Here is a 21,086-nt window from a genome sequence, read left to right as displayed (position 1 = left end):
GTGTCTCTGCCAGTTACACACAGCACGTATGAAAGGTACAACCTGGAGAGGAATTAAGACAGCCACACCACCATCCTCCTTCAGCTTCAAGTTTGGATTCTCCAGTATCCTGGGCTACTCTCAGAAAGGCAAGTTAGCCAAAGGGCTACTCAGGACTACACCGAACCTGATCCCTTATTACAGAAAAATCTGTCTCCATCTTTGAAACTCCTGCAATGGAGGAGGGTACTTAGACCACTGAACCTTTCAGTGTACCAGTAAGAAACACATACACTCAGCAGATGTAAAGGTGTGGAAAAGCACGTTATACTTATTTGTTTTTTCTTTGTTTCTTAATTTTCTCTTTAAACCATGTTATATTAAAAATTCAAGACTTAAAAATACTCTTTTGCTTTAATCATCCAAAATATAGTAGGATTAGTCTTGCTTTTTAAAAACATTCTATTTATTTATTGAGGTACAGCCAGTGTACAATATTACATATGTTTCAGGTGTACAACATATTGATTAAAATTTTTTACAGGTTACATTTCAGTTATAGTTTTAACCAACAATATCTATGTTTCCCTGTGCTGTATAATATGTATCTTTTACTATTTATTGTATACATAGTAGTTGTACATCTTAATCCCATATCCCTATCGTGCCCCACTTCTCTCCCCACTGATAACTAGTATGAATAGTTTGTTTTCATCAGTTTCCTTTCTTTTATATTCTCTAGTTTACATTATTTTCTAGATTCCACATGTGACATCATTACAGTATATGTCTTTGATTTATTTCACTTGTCTTGCTTTTTAAAGCAAAATCAGTTTTCAAAATGTGGCATCCCTGGGCTTCCTTGGTGGTTTAATGGTAAAGAATCCGCCTACCAGTGCAGGAGATAGGTCCTTGGTGAGGAACGGATCCAACAAGCCACGGAGTAACTGGGCCCTGTGTCACAACTACTAAAGCTCGTCCTCCCCAGCAAGAGAAACCCCCGCAATGAGAAGGCTGCACACTGCACCTGGAGAGTAGCCCCCGCTCTCTCTCTCAGAAAAGCCCATGCAGCAAGAAATACTCAAAACAGCCAAATAATTATTAAAAATGTGACATCTCTAACAAAGCTAAATAAGTCCCTTTTCCCTTGCATATGTGTGGGACGACAACAGGCTTTACTCCACATCACCTTGCGTAGCGGTCCCGTTGCCGCCTGGCCTCACTCCTGTGAATGAGGACGCTCCTGTCCCTCTGCGCCTCCCTCCCCTCCTCCCGCAGCCCGCGGCACCGGCAGCGCCCACACCTCCGGAGCCCGGCCCCGCCTTGGCCCCGCCCTGGCCCCGCCCCCGAGGTCCTTCCCGGCCGCCTCCGCTCAGCGCCCGCGTCCGCGCGCTGACGTCACATGCCCGCGCCGAGGCGCCCCGCCCGCTGCTCTGCCTCCTGTGAGGTATTGGGGCGTCCTGTGAGGAGTCCTGAGGCGGGACTTCTAAGCGCTTCTCCACGTCGCCCGACTATCAGGTGTCCGCGTGGCGAGGCGGGGGCACGAACCGTCAAGGAGCCCCCAGACCCAATGCGCCCGCCCCACAAGGCCGCTGGCAGCCGCCGCTGAGAAGTTGGGGGCGGCGCCCGGGGCACTCCCCCTGCCGCCGTTGCCAGGGGCTCGGAAACCGGTTGGTTCGGTCCGGAGACGCGGAGTCGTGTCCCGGGGCGTTGGCCCGGGCGGCGCAGGCTGCGGCCCGATGCGCTTTCTGGTCCGCGGAAGGTCGGCTCTGCCTCGCTGAGCCCTGGGGGAGGCGGCGGCCCGGAAGGTGCCCACGGCCTGAGTCCTGAGGTGAGCGGCGCTCTGGGAGGCGTGACGTGCAGAACTGAGAGGTTGTTCTCTTGCGGGAGACCTCGCCCTGACTTCCTTCTGGGGAGGCTGCGGACTCCTGCCCTGAGGTGCACGGAAATAGCCTCATCTCACTGAGATGATAATTCTCTAAGGAACAGCATTACTAAGCAATCCTTGGACGTTATTAATAGGCGATATAAAAAAGAAAAGCGATAGTGAGCATGAAATTAAAGTAATATTATAAGTGTTGTTATCGATAGCAAGTCATTTACGTTGCTTATCTCTTGTCTCCAGTCTTAAATTGCATACACGGTTTAATTAGAAAACGAGTAGCAGTTAACTGGTTAGCTCGTAATCTTACATTCCACTTCCCGTAGTTTCAAACAGTCTACATGTATGGCATTGAAAGTTCTAATACTTTTAGAGTTCATAAGGCTTTTTAAAAAAAATACATAGGCCTAATTTTTATTCTCTATTGTAAGATCCGCCCCAAAACATAGAGATTTTTTTTGTTGTTCTTGCCATGGTAAATTACATCGGAGATACCTTGAAGGATTAAAAATAATTGGCAATCTCTGCCAGCAATGGGCTTTTCTTATGATGCAGCAGTATTATAGAGACCATGGAGGGAAGCCATATGTGGAGAGAGTAGTTCTTTGTTTCTGTTTTAGATTTGTCTGAAATTAGAGGATCCACAGATCTGTTTCAAGATTGCGCACTTTTTTTTTTTCCTTTGGTGATACTCTTTGTACATTAAGAGTCACCAATTGGGAGTTTCGTAAAGGTTATGGAACTTGGCCAGGGGAGTTCTTTTGAGGTCATTTTCATAATGCACTGATACTGTATTCCAGGTAAATCTTAACTGTAATCCCGTGGACATGGCATTATCTCATGAATATGAACCATTTACATGTTCATACTTTCCACTAGGGAAACTGTTTATTGTCTGAATAGTCTTACAGAGAGGACTAGACTTCAGAGAAGGAGATTATTTTGAACCAGCTCTAGTAGGAATCCCATTTTTGTCTTCAGCTTTTTTGAATTATGAGAAATGAGACAGGGCCTTTCCTCATTGAGGAGTTAAATTGACCTTCTCCTTCAGTCTAAAATGGGATTTATTATTTTGGGAGAACTATATGTGTGGATCATAGTTGCAGTTAGTACCGTAAGTTCTTGAAAGCTGTTGACATTTCTTCACCAGTGTTTCCCTTTAGGACAACTTGCTTGTCCGTCAAATAGCTGAAGCAGCTGAAAAGGCTTGATTCAAGTTCCATATTATTGAGGATACAGTTTTTCATCATATACTGTTAACATTTTTCACATTTGGTGCACATCATTTTATTAAACATTCATGACTTAAAGATGTTCTTGTAACATGTGAGGAAAGATGTCTAACTTAACTAACAGACTGCTTTTTCTGGAACATAGTTGACATACTTAAAAAGAGTGATGTCATATAGAAAAATTTGAGGGACATTTAACTTTTACCATCTGAAGTTTGTGTTGGTATAAAGTGAAGAAAATGGATTTAATTTTTTTTTTTTTTTTTTTTGCCACATGGTTCCCTAGTTTTTAAAATACTGTTTGTTTCAAAATCCATCTTTTGCTTTCAGATTTAAAATGTAACCATGGTCATCCACCAAATTAAAAAAAAAATTTTTTAATGTATTTCTAGACTCCCTGTGATTTGCCTCTTTCATAATTAGCTTTCTAATGTCTCTTGATATCAGGTAAACAAGTCTTCCTTCATTGTTCTTTTTTTTTTTTTTTTTCAGTATTTCCATGGCTGTGGTGGTGGTGGTTTAGTAGCTAAGTCATGTCCAGCTCTTTTGACCCCATGGACTGTAGCCTGCCAGGCTCCTCTGTCCATGGGATTCTCCAGGCAAGAATACTAGAGTCCGTAGCCATTTCCTTCTCCAGAGGAACTTCCTGACCCAGGAATCAAACCTGGGTCTCCTGCATTGCAGTCAGATTCTTGACTGAGTCATGAGGGGAGCCCTTAAGTTTTCTATGGCTATTCTTGCTCTTTTTTTCATGTTAACTTTAAAAATCAGCTTGTCTGATCACCCTCACACCCAGAGCTTATGTTTATATTAGGGAAGCATTAAATTTAAAGATTAAGAATTAAAATCTTTCTGATATTGAATCTTCTTTTCCTTCCATGTCTTTTTGTTTCTTCTGTATTTTTTCTGTCCTCAATATTTTTTGATGGTTTGTTTTCCAGATTACTTAATCCTGCTGGCTGTAATGGCTGTAACACCCATGCAATGAGTTCTTAATTCCTGATATTTTATATTTTACTTTTAGGAGTTCATTTAGTAAAGATACATTTCAGGTCTTCGTTGAAATTCTCCTTTTTTAAAAAAAATCACTTATCCATTGTTCCCTCTTATTTTCTTGAACATATTAATCAAGGTTATTTGAAGTCTCCTGCTGATAACTCCATTTTTGAGTCATTTGTGAGGACTAATCTGTTTTGGTCTTGTCTTGTGTTGCATAGCTTAGGAGTGGGCTGTCTAACAGGAGAGGCATTTACATGCACATTTTTGGACTAGTTCTGTTCTTTTTCCTCCTCCTTAGGATTTTTGCAGCCCTAAACTTTGACTGCTTTCTCCTTAGCGCCTAAGGCTGTTGTTTTATATTCAGGCTTTGTTCTGTTGCAGAAATTTAATCTGAAGTTCTTTTATAAGAGCAAACACTGGAAACAAATGTCTAATGAGAGGGGATTAGACAAATAAGTTTAGGAAGTAGTCTTATTAAACTTGTATTCTTATTGCAGGTAGTAAAGTAATCCTGACAATAATTACTGTAGGAAAAAGTCAGCTTCTTTCTCCATATGTGACAAGTCTATGTAGTATTTGACTTTTCAAAGTATTCTTATAGAATTTAAATATCACAAGTTTTATCCTTTTAGCTATTCCTACATTGCATGAGTAAAAGTGAGGTAAGGTTTATTTAACTTCAAGTAGATTTTATATATATATATTTTTAAAGAAAAATAGTCACTGAGGCATTAGAATTTGAATTAAACATTTTAATTGTTATAGATGTCATGGTTTATCTCTATTCAGATCAATTCAGTTCAGTTCAGTCGCTCAGTCGTGTCCGACTCTTTGCGACCCCATGAATCGCAGCATGCCAGGCCTCCCTGTCCATCACCAACTCCTGGAGTTCACTCAGACTCACGTCCATCGAGTCAGTGATGCCATCCAGCCATCTCATCCTCTGTTGTCCCCTTCTCCTCCTGCCCCCAATCCCTCCCAGCATCAGAGTCTTTTCCAGTGAGTCAACTCTTCGCATGAGGTGGCCAAAGAACTGGAGTATTAACTGATACTATTTTTATTTTGTATGTCTAGCATATCTGTTAAGATGCCTTAGAAAAAGAACCATGGAGAAATACATTAGAGTACAGAAGATTGGAGAAGGTTCATTCGGAAAAGCCATTCTTGTCAGATCTACAGAAGATGGCAGACAATATGTCATCAAAGAAATTAATATCTCAAGGGTAAGTGTATTTTTTTGTTTGGTTATCCAAGCAGAAGTCTGGTTACAAACAGATTCATTGTTAGAGACAAAAAAAAAAAAGTATGGCAACATATGACATAAAGAGAGACTGTTGTAGTTGCAGAGAAAACCACTCACTTCAGAAGAGTCTATGAATCCTTTTAGACTTTTTTCTGTGACATGTGCTGGTGTTTATGTGTTTAAAAAAGATACATCATGTACTGCTCTATAACTTAATCTGATTTGAACATCTTAAAATGTATCTTTTTGTGCATTCAACTCATTCTTTTTAACTTCTGGCTATATTTTATTACTTGGGGTGTGATTTATGGTAACATTATTTTTAACCACTCTCTTTCGGTTGGACTTTTATATCATTTATTTACTTAATTTACTATTTTTCCCCTTCTATTTCAGATGTCCAATAAAGAGAGGGAAGAATCAAGGAGAGAAGTTGCAGTGCTAGCAAACATGCGGCATCCAAACATTGTCCAGTATAGAGAATCATTTGAAGGTCAGATACAGACTCCTAAGCCTTGTGACGACTGCTGCCTACTTTCCTTTTAAGGATCTTTTTGTGAATTATTCTCAGAAAGAAAAGTATATTATTTCTGCTTGAATACACATGCATATGAGTGTCAGCCTTCTTCTCCGATAGTACTAATGCCACCCTGTCCCTTTGTAGCTTAGTACTGAGTCAAGTCACTGAGGTTGCTTGTAAAGAGGCAGTGTGGTAAGTACAGAAATTTAGACACAGCAGGAACAGTCATCTTCACCTTTTAAAACTAAACTCCCTTTAAGTGCTGCCACCACTGCCACTGAGAAAATGTTGTCATTTTAGAAAGTACCCCGCTTGTTAGTGTTCTCCTGTATACATCATTATTATAATATTGAGATACTGTATTAAATACACCTTGTATATAATATATATGTGTATTATATATAAAGTATTCTCAGGTTCTTAAAATATTACAAAATATTGCTATTTTGGAAATATCTACCATTATATTTGGTAATGCAGGAACTAAGGTAAGACAAAGCTTCTCTAAAGGGAGGTCAAGGTGGTTTATTCATTCCCATTATTGTCAGAAATTTCTGTCAGTTGCAAAATAAAAAAATAGTCTAGCTTGAAAGTAGAAGATAGTTTAAATGACCATTTCAGGCTCTTATTACATACAAATTTTAGCATCTGAATTAGAGTATCCTTGTTCCCAAATAAAGTTATCTACTAAAGTAGAATATACTTTAAAAAATACATGAATCAGTTAACACCTTATGTCATAAAGTACTCAGTTTATTTTATGATGACAGTGAAGTAAGGCTTTATAGCTCATGGTAAAGAGTACAATGTTAACCATCTCTTCCTTCCCAGGGCCTTGAATTTCCTTTATCTTTCCCCTAGTATCTACCTTTTAGTTTCTTTTTGCTTTCATCACCAGGATCTTAGTATTTCAAGAGAAAAGGTTTAAATGTATGTCAACAAATATTCTCTCAGACGTTTTACTTAGAAACATCTGAATGGTTCAGAAGGGATGGCACAGCCTTTAAATAAGGTTATATTACTACCGCCATTTAGCTTTAAAGGAGTAAATGCTCATGGGAAGTGTATTCAGGAGTAGACACGTGCATGGACCCCAAGCTCCCTGTTCCTTCCACTCTGCTCATTCTCATTCCTTAAGGATAAGCTTTGAAAATAATCCCATGTTGATTCCTTACTGTGTTTTCTGTGCCTTTGTGGAACAAACAAGTATGTAGCTTTTGATGTTTAAGAACAGGTGGAATAAAAAAAAAAAAAGCAACAGGTGGGATCATATGTATGTATGTCTGCTTCTAGTTCTTTTCACTTAATATCTCGTGGGCGTTTTCCCATGTCACTGTGTATTGTTGTGCCCATTCTTTACAACTTTCTTGTAACATTGCAGCATTTCTCAGTGTGTGCACTTTATGGCTCTATCACAATTTGTTTAGCCCATTTCCTGTTATGAATACTTAGGTTGTGTTTAGAGTTTTACTGTCACAGGCAGAATTATACTGGACATTCTTGTCTAGGTATCTGTCCTGTGGCTGTATTTTAGGAATGGAATTGCTAGACTACAAGGAGTGAGAGTTCCTGTGTCTCACAGAATCTCCAGCCTTGGCTTATCAAATTTATAAGATGTAATTTTATCTGGTGAGTCTATTCATTTGGTCACAGTTCCTTTTTTCTACCTCATCTGAACCATCTTCTCATTTTATCATGGGCCTCTTTGGTTTCTTACAGACCTTGTGGGAGCCCTGAAACAACAAATTTTTCATTTTTCTCTAAAATGGTAAAAAAAAAAAAAATGAACATTTTAAACCTTGAGCAAGTTGTTTAAAAAATGAGCAAGTTGTTTAAAAAAGTAGAATTCTGATGTTGTTTTGAATGGCTGTTATGAAAGATGAGGAAATTACTATCTTTGGAGTTCTTCCCCACTGATTTTTGTTCATCTTGACAGAGTAAAAATCATCACATCAGTTCAGTTACTCAGTTGTGTCCGACTCTTTGCGACCCCATGGACTGCAGCATGCCAGGCCTCCCTGTCCATCACCAACTCCTGGAGTTTACTCAGACTCATGTCCATTGAGTCAGTGATGCCATCCAACCATCTCATTCTCTGTCATCCCATCTCCTCCCACCTTCAATCTTTCCCAGCATCAGGGTCTTTTTCAGATGAGTCAGTTCTTCACATCAGGTAGCCAAAGTATTGGAGTTTCAGCTTCAACATCAGTCCTTCCAATGAATATTCAGGACTGAGTTCCTTTAGGATGAACTAGTTGGATCTCCTTGCAGTCGAAAGGACTCTGAAGAGTCTTCTCCAACACCACAGTTCAAAAGCATCAACTCTTCGGCACTTAGCTTTCTTTATAGTCCAACTCTCACATCCATACGTGAGCACTGGAAAAACCATAGCTTTGACTAGTCATGCCTTTGTTGACAAAGTAATGTCTGTGCTTTTTAATATGCTGTCTAGCTTGGTTATAACTTTTCTTCCAAGGAGCAAGAATCTTTTAATTTCATGGCTACAGTCACCATTTGCAGTGATTTTGGAGTCCCCCAAAATAAAGTCTGTCACTGTTTCTACTGTTTCCCCATTTATTTGCCATGAAGTGATGGAACCAGATACCAAGATCCTAGTTTTCTGAATATTGAGTTTTAAGCCAACTTTTTCACTCTCCTCTTTCACTTTCATCAAGAAGCTCTTTAGTTCTTCTTTGCTTTCTGCCATAAGGGTAGTATCATCTGCATATCTGAGGTTATTGATATTTCTCCCGGCAATCTTGATTCCAACTTGTGCTTCATCCAGCCCGGCATTTCTCATAAGGTACTCTGCATGTAAGTTAAATAAGCAGGGTGACAATATACAGCCTTGACGTACTCCTTTCCCGGTTTGGAACCAGTCTGTTGTTCATGTCCAGCTCTAACTCTTGCTTCTTGACCTGCATGCAGATTTCTTAGGAGGCAGGTCCAGTGGTCTGGTATTCCCATCTCTAAGAATTTTCCACAGTTTGTGGTGATCCACACAGTCAAAGGCTTTGGCATAGTCAGTAAAGCAGAAGTAGATATTTTTCTGGAACTCTCTTGCTTTTTCAATGATCCAGAGGATGTTGGCAATTTGATCTCTGGTTCCCCTGCCTTTTCTAAATCCAGCTTGAACATCTCAAAGTTCACGGTTCACATATTGTTGAAACCTGGCTTGGAGAATTTTGAGCTTTACGAGCGTGTGAGATGAGTGCAATTGTGCGGTAGTTTGAGCATTTTGAAATAAAATCATAATCTCTAACAATCTTTTGTTCTGAAATTTTAATTCTTAGACTGTTTTGGCCTTGATTCTATGTTTAGACAGAGTGAATTCTTATTGTTAATTCTTTTATACTTTAGTTACCCCTTTTCAGAGATATTTATCTCCTACTTGTCGGGATTTCATCAGTTTTTTTTCATGATGAGCAAATGGATGATGTATTCCCTCAAAGCAGTTACTATTTGCATTTCTTAGAGTGTCTAACTCTTGTTTTTATACATGATAGGTATCTTTAATGATACTTTCCTCCTCACAAGCACATTATGTCTTCTGGTATTGAATGTTTCTATAGAAAAGTTTGACTTCGGCATAAAGCTTCTCTTCTTCTTGAAGATAATTTGCTTTATCTTTTCTTGATTCTCAAAGAATTCTTTCTTCAGAATTAAATTCAGCAGAATATGACTTAGTATTAATACTTCTGATTCATTTTCCTTGGAACATTTTGAACCCTTTCTGCCTGCAGATTGTGGTTTTCCTTTGTTTCAGGAAAGTTTTCATCTCACTATTTTTTTTAAAAAATCCGTTTATACCTTAAAATGAGGAAGGACATTCCAAAATTTGTCATATTACAAATGAATTCTTTCTTGTAAAGTCTCTCATGTTACAAGATGTGCTCTCAAATTTTTTAAAGAACGTTACATAGCGAAATGTTTTTGGGGAAGAAGACTAAACTGAGTTAATTTTGAGTGCTTATAGAGGACCTCCGGAGAAGGCAATGGCACCCCACTCCAGTACTCTTGCCTGGAAAATCCCATGGATGGAGGAGCCTGATAGGCTGCAGTCCATGGGGTCGCTAAGAGTCAGACACAACTGAGCGACTTCACTTTCACTTTTCACTTTCATGCATTGGAGAAGAAAATGGCAACCTACTCTAGTGTTCTTGCCTGGAGAATCCCAGGGTTGGGGGAGCCTGGTGGGCTGCCATCTATGGGGTCACACAGAGTCGGACACAACTGAAGCGACTTAGCAGCAGCAGCAGCAGAGGACCTCAGCAGAATCAGTTTTTAAAAGAGACATCAAAGAAATTAATATTGGTGTCATAATTGCAGATATCAGATACTGTTATAAGTCTTCTAAAATCACTCAAATGGCAGTATGATTATGTTGTAACAATAATGCATATGAATTCTTTAGGATGAATTTTTGAAGTCCCAGTATTTTGCGTATGGGGATTAGGACACAGAAAAAATTCCGCTGACAACAGAAACATTTTAAAAGTGCTCTTTTTCAGTTAAAAGTTAATGAAGATCATGTGTATTGGGAAAACATAGGTGAATCAATAAAGACATTGATATTGATGAGAAATGTGAAAATTTTGGATAAAATTTTTTGTAAAATTGGAGAGTAGGCTGAAAGTATTTCCAAGTGTATAAATTTATAATTAAATTTTAATATTAAATATGATAAATAGATACTTTTGGTCTATATTCCTAACATTTATAAATTTTAAAAATTGATGCTATCATTGAGAAAGTCTTGTGTCACTGTATATTTGGGTATCTGTGTTACACGTTTGTTTACTCTGTGAATCATGTATTGCTATCTATCTTTAGTTGTCTGCAGCTATCATCTTCTAATTGGTTTCATATTTTTGTCTTTGTTTTCCTACAGTCTTTGCTTTTTATCCTGTATCTTTAATGAAAAAGCCTCATATATGGAGCTGAGTGTTGGCATTCAACTTGTTCCCCATTGGTGCTGTCAAAATCCAACTTCTCTAGTTCCTTAAAGAACCCTTTTCTTTCAGGCTAAATTTGGATTGCTTTTTGCTGTGGGTAATAATAATAGAAAATCTGGCCAATATTGGGTTAAGTGAGAAAGATATTTAATGATCTCACCTAACAGGAAATCTAACAGATGGGCAGTCCTGCATATAGAGAGTATATGACAGGTTAGACTCTGTCTGATTTCTACTCTGGCATCCTTAATACACACGTTTTTAGGCCTAATGCTGAGCCTTGTCCTGAGATGACACTTAGCAGCTCCAGGCGGCGCCTGCATCCAGAAGATGCTGAAGAAACGGACTGAGAGCAGTCTGTTCCTGGGACCAGTCAAGCCAGGTTTCTCACAAGCGCTTGTTCAGATTTCCTCTTAGATCATAGTGGGCAAAATGGGGTCACTGACTACTTCAGTACTAGGGAAGACTGGGAGTTAGGGGATCTGGGGTTATTTTCAGCTTCTCAAGTGAGGGGCAATGAAAGGAGAAAAGTATTAGAATTTTGAGGTTAGCCTTCCTGCAGGTGTGCTCACTGAGGGGTCAAGCTTCCTGTTCTCTGTTAAACTCCTGGTTGTTTTCTAATAGGCATCAAGGCTTTGTCACTTGCTTAACAGTCTTTTTGCCTCAGTTTCAGGCAGTTTGTAGGTGTTCATTCTTTGGGGGTGGGGGGGTTTGGAGGGTGTCTCTTCAGTGCTGTGTGAGTCCCTTGGTGACAGGGGTTGTGTTTTATATTTCTGTATCCCTGGCATCTCACTCAAAGTGCCTGCCACATATTAATAGTTGGTACCCAGATGTTTGAATGATGGAGTACAAAACAGACTAGTATTTCCCTCATGGAGAAAAGACTTCTCTGTTAACCTTAGCTTTAACTAGTATTTATCCCAAAATAAATAGTAAATGTTTAAGCAACAGAAAATATTACAGAACTCAGGTATTTTCCTTCAGGATTGCTTCTCCATTCCTTTCTCAGGTCCTCTTTAACCTGTCCTCTCTGTCTCTGTGTCTGTCTGTCTGTGTCTGTCACACACAGATACATCTTTTTTTTTTTTTAATCTTGTAATAGTTTTAATTTTTGATAAATGCATAATGTACAGAATTCAAAGGTTACATAACAGTAAAAAGTCTGCCTTCTACTTCTCTTTAAGTTACCTGTTTCTACCTCTTGGTGGTACCCATTGTTACTACTGTCTTGAGTTTCCTTCCACACGTACTCTAAGCAATGTTAAGCATATGTAAGTCATAGCACACTATGCTTAATTTTTTATGTATGTTTCTCATGCTGTGTAAATGGTGACATTCTATACATATTTCTTATAAGCAGTTGATTATAAGGTTTTCTGCATTTTTTTCCACATACTGACTTCTCATATGTGTATTTGGATGATCTTTTCATATCAATTGTAAACAGTTATACAGCTTAATTAGCTCCTTCGTGTAGGTTCCCAGCCCTTGGCACATTAGAAGCAGTGTATCCAGGAAGAATGTGGGCATGGAAAGTAAAAAGACCAGCACCCAAGCCTGCCGAGAGTAAGGCTATGAGCCTGAGGCAGCAGGAGAAGTGAGCTCCAAGAGGGCTGACCTTGAGCTGTGACAAGTGACCCTGGCCGCTCCTCCTGCTGGGGAAAAGGTCCTGTAGTCCTATTCCTGTGGAAGAATGAAAGAGGGGAGAAGGATGAGAGGTGTCCTTCTTGTCCTGTCTACCCCTGGAAGGGTCATGGATGTCTTTTTTTCTGTGGACTAAAGCATAAAGGTGATTAGGGAAGTGCCCCATCTTTATGTTTGTTCACAGAGGTAGAAAAAGAGAGTTCCCTGGGCGTAGAGACTGTCTTTCGTTTGAGTCATAGCATCTGTTACTGTGTTTATTTGACATTTAATTAAGTGCATGAAACAAAGGTGAAAAGTAATTGTCAACTGGAAACCAAGATTACCTATTTCTGACAAATGCGTGGAAAAATCTGTTTTTTTAAGATGATGTTTAAGAAGTTATATCTATTAAGTGAAATCATATATATCTGTCTGCATTTTGTACATATTCCAGATATGTTTATGTCAGTGTGGACATCCAGTGATCTCCACTGGATTGGTGTATTCTTGGTAGAAAAATCATTAATGATGGAGTTGCCTGTTAACTCAAGTTATCACACAGTCTATACAACCAGTATACATACTTTGCCTTTTGCATTTCTTCTGTGTCTCTGTTTTTAGTTTAGTGGAACGCATTTAATTAATTGCTGCTTTCTATTAAACCTTTCAGTTCAGTTGCTCAGTCGTGTCTGACTCTTTGTGACCCCATGGACCGCAGCACACCAGGCTTCTCTGTCCTTCACCAACTCCCGGAGCTTGCTCAACCTCATGTCCGTTGACTTGGTGATGCCATCCAGCCGTCTCATCCTCTGTCATCCCCTTCTCCTCCCACCTTCAGTCTTTCTCAGCATCAGGGTCAGGATCTTTTCTAATGAGTCAGTTCTTCACATCAGGTGGCCAAAGTATTGAGTTTCAATTCAACATCAGTCTTTCCAATGAATATTCAGGACTGATTTCCTTTAGGATGGACTGGTTTGATTCTCCTTGTAGTCTAAGGGACTTTCAAGAGTGTTCTCCAACACCACAGTTCAGTTAACCTTTAGGTACTTTTAATATAGCTATGCTTTCAATAAACATTTTAAAAAAGAAATGTAATGTTTATATTTTGTAGAAAATGGCTCTCTCTACATTGTAATGGATTACTGTGAAGGAGGGGATCTGTTCAAAAGAATAAATGCTCAGAAGGGCGTTTTGTTTCAAGAGGACCAGGTGAGTTAGCATATAGGCGATTGGGTCTTAATCCACGAATGTTGTTGAGAAGTCATTCAAAGCTTATTTTTTATACATGTGTTTCTTTATAACTACAGGTGCTGACTGAGTTTTGGCTGCATACTCCAGCACTGCAGTCATATTTCTGCTCTCATGAGATGTTTTATAATTTATGTTGGCAACTTTTCTTGTGACTTGTGGGTTTGGTATCATGTTTTGAGAGTCCTGTGTCAGTCAAAGATATAGAAAATCAGCCTCTGTTTTCTTCCTCACTTTGTACTTTAATTTTTTCATTTTTAAAAGTGCCATCTACTTGGATTTTCTTTTTTTGTTTTTTTGGTGTTAGAAGCGAGGTAGAAATACAGCTTTTTTACTTTCAAGTGGCCAGCTGCAGAGTGTGTATTTATATGTGATGAATGTAGGGTGAGAAAGAAGTCAGAGGTGTCTTCCAGTAGTCCAGCTTGATTTTTTTCCCTCTCGTGATTTTTACTTTTGTAGAAAAGTGGTATATTTAACAACAAAGAAAAGTCACTCACCATCATACTATCCTAAAATATAAAGTATTTCCATTTTTCATTCTTCTCTGAAAATTTCTTTCCATATTAATTCTGATTTATAAAATATGCTTTAGGAGCAGTTCTTACATTTAAATGGAGTGTGTGTACTGCATGTAATGTGACTGTTGATTTGAATATCTACCTGATGTAAATGACATTAATTATGATGAAATTAAAAATTATAACTTTTTTTTTTAAGGATTTAGATCCTCTCTTCCCCAGATATTCCTGAGTTCTTTTAATGAACAAGGAAAGACTAATGTGAAATATAAACTTTTAAAGAAATAATCTGATTTATCCCCCCTAGATTTTGGACTGGTTTGTACAGATATGTTTGGCCCTAAAACATGTACATGATAGAAAAATTCTTCATCGAGACATAAAATCACAGGTATGTTTTTTCTGTCACTACTAACTTCTAAGTAGATTCGGACATTGGGTCAGCATTGTCTTGGGCAAAGACTGGACTGTAACAATATTTCTGTTTTTTTTCCATCTCTTTTACAGAACATATTTTTAACCAGAGATGGAACAATACAACTTGGAGATTTTGGAATCGCTAGAGTTCTTAATAGGTAAATTTTGGTTTGATACAATGTCTTCAGTGAAGTTTTAATCCATGGTGGTATACTTGTGATAATTTATAATATCTTTAAGTATCTTAAGTTTCTCCAATAATTCTCTTTTTGTTCTAGTACTGTAGAGCTGGCTCGAACTTGCATAGGGACCCCATACTACTTGTCACCTGAAATCTGTGAAAATAAACCTTATAATAATAAAAGGTATTTAAAATGATACTTATTTCATGTCGTATAATATTTTCTTTAAATCTTTCGTTGTTATACTATATTAGGTTTCAGAATATTATTCTAAAATCATTAAGGGACATATGTCCACATATGTATGTATTCATATGTATATATACTTTTTTAATGTATAATGAGGGGAATTGTAAAGAAGCTATTTCACTCTCTTGCTGAAGGAACTATAGAAAGAATTACTTTCTTATCTAAGTTATAATGGGAAACAGTGCTTTCTTTGTCTTTCTTTTCATAATAGTTACCTCCTATTGAATTACAATAATTGATATTTATTGAACACTTGCTATATACCAGATACTGTTTTAAATGCACTGTATATATTAACTCTTTTTATCTTCACAGTAGCCTTGTGAGTTGTAGGTATTTGTCATTCCTTCTTTCCTTAGAAGGAAAACAAATGCAGAGAGAGGTGATGTGACTTTATAGTCCCAGGCATCTGACTCCCAAGTCCAAATGCCTAATCACTGAGTAATATGTATGGCTAACAGATTGAATAGTGTGTGTGTCAGGAAGACGAATTCTGCCACTGAATTCCAGTTACCTTTTCTTTTCTCTCACACACACACATTTAAAAATCCCAACCCAGAAACATTCACCTTAGTTTTGAAAGCACCCTACAAGGCTAAAAGGAGGTGGTGACTGGCAATAATGCATGTATTCAGGATTGCTATCCACCCTGCCCCCCTTTTCTTTTGAGGGTAGGTAAACTGTATTTCAGACCTGAGCAGAAGGGATGAGAGCATCATCTGAGCAATGTATTTAAATCAGTTACGATGATCAGTCAAGTCCATGGAGTGTTTTACTAGTGGATATTCTAAAGGAGAGCAGCATTTTCTTTGAGCTAAAGTAATTTTACATGTTAATGCTGTTTCAGTGTCTTTTGGGTGATTCAGTTATGAAAATATTAGTCTTTAAATTTGAAATGGATTTAATCATTCCTTGGAGAATTTTATATAAAATTGATTTTATGAAAAAAATGCTTTAAAACTGTAGTGGATAAACATCATTAATTATGCTTGTAAATTCATATTTTCCCAGATGTTTCTTAAAGAATTTTGTTAATAAGATCATTAATGTTTTTCGGAGAAGGCAATGGCACCCCACTCCAGTACTCTTGCCTGGAAAATCCCATGGGCAGAGGAGCCTGGTAGGCTGCAGTCCATGGGGTCGCTAAGAGTCGGACATGACTGAGCGACTTCACTTTCACTTTTCACTTTCATACATTGGAGAAGGAAGTGGCAACCCACTCCAGTGTTCTTGCCTGGAGAATCCCAGGGATGGGGAGCCTGATGGGTTGCCGTGTATGGGGTCGCACAGAGTCGGACACGACTGAAGTGACTTAGCAGCAGCAGCAGCAGCATTAATGTTTTTATTTATAGCTTTTAGTTTATAACATGTTCAAGTTACTAAAGGCTTTTTACATTTACTTTTTTATTTTAGTGAAATCTTAAAATTAAACAGATTTTGGGGTTACATTTTGACTTTGTAGATTTTTGTGAGAGATTGGGTAGATAACTTTAGGATTTCAATAATGGGCTTTATTCTTTTCCAGTACATTCAACTTCCAAGAGCAGTGGTTTTTGGTTTTTTTGACTTGTGGCTCTGAATTGTGAGGGTTTTTTTTTTTTTCTCTCTTAAAAATAGAAATAGTCTTTTAGTTATAAAAATATCTGTTTATTTAAGATAAAAAAGCAGAAGAGACTGTGGATAAAGATGATACTGTAACTAAGTCTTGAAATTAGAAAATAAATTAATGTATTTACTCTTTAATATTTTTTAGTTGGTTGTCACAGATTTGTTTCAGATTTACTTTTAGTAAATGAATATTTTCTTCATTAAAGCAGTATTTTACTTTATAATATTTAAGAAATTGTATTTTGCAAATGATTAAATAAAGCATTTTGATTTTTTGCAAAATAAGAAAACTGAAACATCTGAAATTTACTGATTTTGTTTAAATATTGTTTTGTTAATGATACTTAAAGTAATTATTTAGGCAACTTACTTTTCTAATCCGGGATAACTGCTTTTGTCATTAGTTATGGTTGAAATTTTAAGTTTGAAAGAACACGTTTTATGGAACCTGTATTTTTGCAAAATATTTTCAAGCTGCTTTGTCTTCTTAAAGTGAAAATCTTTTAAAGTAATTTCTGATTCTTGGAGATCTCTCATTTTTCTGTTTTCTAGTGATATTTGGGCTCTGGGGTGTGTCCTTTATGAGATGTGCACACTTAAACATGCAGTAAGTAGAAGTTTGTGAACTATTTTACAAATTATGTAAAAAAAACCCTATAATATTTGTTTAAAAAAACTCATTTGCCATCTATCAGATGACCCACTTGTACTAGGAATTACTCTTCTCTGTTGGTTTGTAAAGTTCTCAGTATTTTCTGAGGTGTAAATGTAAATCAGTTTTCCCTTAACATGTGTGCATATATCACATATGCATGGTTATATATGTTGTTATAATATCATATATCATACTTCATTCTAGAAAAGTATTTCTAAAGACAAATCTGCTATCTTTTAAATGTTAAACTTGCATAATGAATTTGATATTTTGGCTTAACAGACTGTTAATTTCATTTTAGTAATTTTTCTCAAAACATCCAAATTATTTGACTTTAGAATTGAAATTATCTAAAGAACAGTTTTCAGCATATTTAGGGAGAGGTGATTTTACTGATGCAAGTAGTCTTTAATTCAGAGTATTTTAAAATTTTTACTTTTTAGGTGGCACATAATTTACCAAAAAGGGGAAGTTCTTATTTTAAGTAGGTTCAGTTTTAATCATTTTCCATATTAAAATCTTGCTTTTTAAAAATGCTTCCTCTACTGATTAAATAGTAACACATTTTTATTACAGAAAACTTAAGGGAATAAATAAAACCCTAAGGAAGTGAATAAATATCAGAAGTGATTGCTCTAGTCAGTAATGTCTGCTTGTAAATTGTTTCTTTCCCAACTTTCTTCTAGAATAATTTATAAAATGAGTTCCATTTTTGTTTTTTTTCCTTCATAAGTTTTGTTGTGTTGTATAAGCAATTTTCTAGCCTATCTTTATTGCCTGATGTTATTTGAATTTTTTTTTTTTGCTGTGTTTTTTCATGGTTGCATTGTCTCCCATTGTATTACCTTAAGATTTTATTTTTCTTAAGGAAAAGAGCATAGACTGCCAAAGTGCTATGACGTGGTAGATATTAGATCTACATTTTAAAAAATTGGTCAGTTTTTCTGTGACATATAGTGATTTAGGTCTAAATCTATATATTTTTATTTATTTGGTTTTTTTTTTTTTTTTGGCTGCACCTTGCCACTATGGAATCTTAGTTTCTGACCACGGAATTGAACGCTGGCTCATGGCTGTGAATGCAGAGTCATAACCACTGGACCTGTCAGGGAATTCCCTAAACCTATTTTAAAAAGTCTTTTCATTTGCATTGTTCTGTCACTGTTGCTTCTGTATTTTGGAGTTATTTACCCTTAAGTGGACACATGAAGCTCAGTAAATCATTAATCTTTATTTTATGAAGAGCTTATCATTTGAGAGATAAGCGAAATTTCACTGTAGTGAAGAAATAGAGTAATAACCTGTTTCTGCATTTAGGATTCCTTCTTAGGTACATAGACATTTCTAGACGATTGAATTGTACTCACATCTTAATAAACAATATCATATTTTATGTGCTAGGAGAACTCAACATTTAAGAGAACTCTTTTATACTTTGTATAATTACCATTGCCTACTTCATACTATTTTAACGTAAGTGTACAACTGTTCTATACCATTTTAACTGAAATCTCAAAAGCTTAATTTTACTCTCAAAATCTAAAATCCTTTTAGATTTTAAACTGCCCACCTTTTTTTCCCCCACTTCAGTTAGAGTTTATATTGTGTTTAATCCTAAAATATATGTTTCCATTGATAAGGTTTATATTCCCCTTTGGAATACTTGCCATGTTGATGACTCCATATGGCTTTTGGGAGCATCACACAATTTTTTAATTGTTTTTAATAATAATAATGAGCAGTGTATAAAAGGAAATTAATTAATACCTTTATTTATTTCATTTTCCCCGAAGGCTTTTAGTTCTCTAGTTAATTTCCTATTCTAGTTGCTACAGCAGGGGCACAGAAAGGCAGATCTTAAATGAAGAGTACCAGGTTTGCTTGTTTTACCACCTTGGTAATTGTTATCTTTTATAAACCCTTTACTCTGATTAGTACAGCTGGGATTAATGATGTCTTCCATCTTTCAGTTTTTTGAATATGTAAAAGTTAATCTTAGAGCAGGTTATACCATTTCATGAAAACTGGTATTTTCTTTTAAATGTGTTTGTAAATAACCAAGTGAATCTTGCTCTGGAGAGCATGTGCTGATTAAAATATTAGAAAGAAGGTTGCAGTTCTGTTGTTTGTTAATAGGAAAAACTCTATTTCTCATTGTTGATACTCATATTTTCAACTTATGTTTCATATGTTTCATTTATTTTCTCAATTTTAGTTTGAAGCTGGCAATATGAAGAACCTGGTACTGAAGATAATATCTGGATCTTTTCCACCCGTGTCTTTGCATTATTCTTACGATCTCCGCAGTTTACTCTCTCAGTTATTTAAAAGAAATCCTAGGGATAGACCATCAGTCAACTCCATATTGGAGAAAGGTTTTATAGCCAAACGCATTGAAAAGTTTCTCTCCCCTCAGGTATGTTTTTTTTTTTTTTGTAGTTAAATTGAGCAGGAGGGTTGTGGAGCTTGACTGGGGTGTGGCCTCTTTTGTTTGGAGGAGAGCTCTTTGCAGCTCTGGGGGGTGCGTGCCTTTCCCAGCTGTGCTGGAGTCACTTTCCTTTCTGTTTTCCTGCTACTCTTCCCCTTCCTGTTTGCTTTCCAGTTGTGCATTTGCATTCCTCCTCTGTTTCCTCTTAACACTGCATAACTTCTGACACCTCTCGTCACCATGTGTATAGCAGTTTTTATACATCAGGCAGAATTCAGTTCAGTCCTGACCCTATGTACCCGGATGTGGCATCAGATCCTACAGTTCAAGGGCTCAGTCTCTCCCACAGGACCACCCCCACTTCAGAAGCCATAAGTGGCAGGTTGTCACCTGTGCTTCTGACCATCCGGTTTATGTGTCAGGTTCCCATGACCCCTACCTCTGGTTCCATTGATGTGCTTGCTGGAACAGCTCAAAGGACTCGGAGAAATTTACTTCCATTCACCAGTTCATTATAAAGCATATAGTAAAACATATGCTTGCTGGAGCAGCTCACAAGACTTGGAGAAATTTACTTCCACTCACCAGTTTATTATAAAGCATGTAGGTGAATGGCCAGGAAAAAAGGTACATAATGGTGAGGTCTGGAGTCATCCTAAGTGCAGGAACTGGGGTCCCCCCTTGAATGTTTGCCATTTCAGAAGCTCTCTGAACCTTTTCCCTGGTTTTTTATGGAGTCTTCATTAGTAGGCATGATTAGTAAATCTTTGGTCCTTCGTGATTGGTTCCAGCTTCTTTCCTGTCCTGGTTAGGGGAGGGCAGTGACATTGGAGCTTTTAACCCTCTAATCAGGGAGTTGGTTTCCCTGGCAACCAGCTTCCATCTTTAGGTGCTTTCCAAATGTCATCGCATTAACAAAATTTTGGTGTGTCTCAAAAGGGCTTGTTTTGAACAACAAAAGGCACCTTTATGTGCTTCCCACTAAGGAAATTTCAAGGATTTTAGGAGCTGTGTGCCAGAAACTGAGTGCTTACCAAGTATGTATTTCTTAGTCAAAATATCACAAAGTTATTCCTCTGTCTTTTCAGTTTCTGTTGTTTTGTTTTCTGGTTTTGTTTTTTTAATTCTGGTAAAATAGATATAAGATAAAATTATTAATATCACCAGTTTTGAGTGTACAATTAAATGCGTTCATAGTTCTGTGCACCTGTCACCTCATCCATTTCCAGGTCTCTCTTCCTCTTAGAAAACTGAGTCTATACCCATTAATCAGTAACTCCCCTCCACCTCGCCCTGGCCCCTGGTATCCATCTTTCTATATTCTCTGTCTTCTTGGGTTTCTAATGGT

The 21,086-nt window shown here is 37.3% G+C and overlaps 1 protein-coding gene across 8 annotated transcripts in view; it reads left to right on the top strand.

Annotated features, from left to right (window-relative positions):
- The first annotated feature begins 1,719 nt into the window (after window positions 1–1,719).
- The window catches only part of NEK1 (NIMA related kinase 1), a 132,210-nt gene continuing 112,843 nt past the window's right edge, over window positions 1,720–21,086 (top strand). For all 8 annotated transcript variants that reach the window (XM_061424913.1, XM_061424911.1, XM_061424915.1 and 5 more), the window contains exons 1-9: window positions 1,720–1,810; window positions 5,167–5,315; window positions 5,732–5,828; window positions 13,545–13,642; window positions 14,507–14,590; window positions 14,707–14,774; window positions 14,895–14,981; window positions 17,208–17,262; window positions 19,526–19,726. In XM_061424913.1, the coding sequence (XP_061280897.1) occupies window positions 5,199–5,315; window positions 5,732–5,828; window positions 13,545–13,642; window positions 14,507–14,590; window positions 14,707–14,774; window positions 14,895–14,981; window positions 17,208–17,262; window positions 19,526–19,726 (807 nt within the window). In that variant the 5' untranslated portion in view covers window positions 1,720–1,810; window positions 5,167–5,198. The remainder of the gene's footprint in view (window positions 1,811–5,166; window positions 5,316–5,731; window positions 5,829–13,544; window positions 13,643–14,506; window positions 14,591–14,706; window positions 14,775–14,894; window positions 14,982–17,207; window positions 17,263–19,525; window positions 19,727–21,086) is intronic.

The sequence above is a fragment of the Bos javanicus genome, chromosome 8 (assembly GCF_032452875.1).
Source record: "Bos javanicus breed banteng chromosome 8, ARS-OSU_banteng_1.0, whole genome shotgun sequence".
NCBI lineage: Eukaryota > Metazoa > Chordata > Mammalia > Artiodactyla > Bovidae > Bos > Bos javanicus.
Note: the sequence above shows the minus strand (reverse complement) of the source record. Positions and strands in the feature narration are given on the sequence as shown.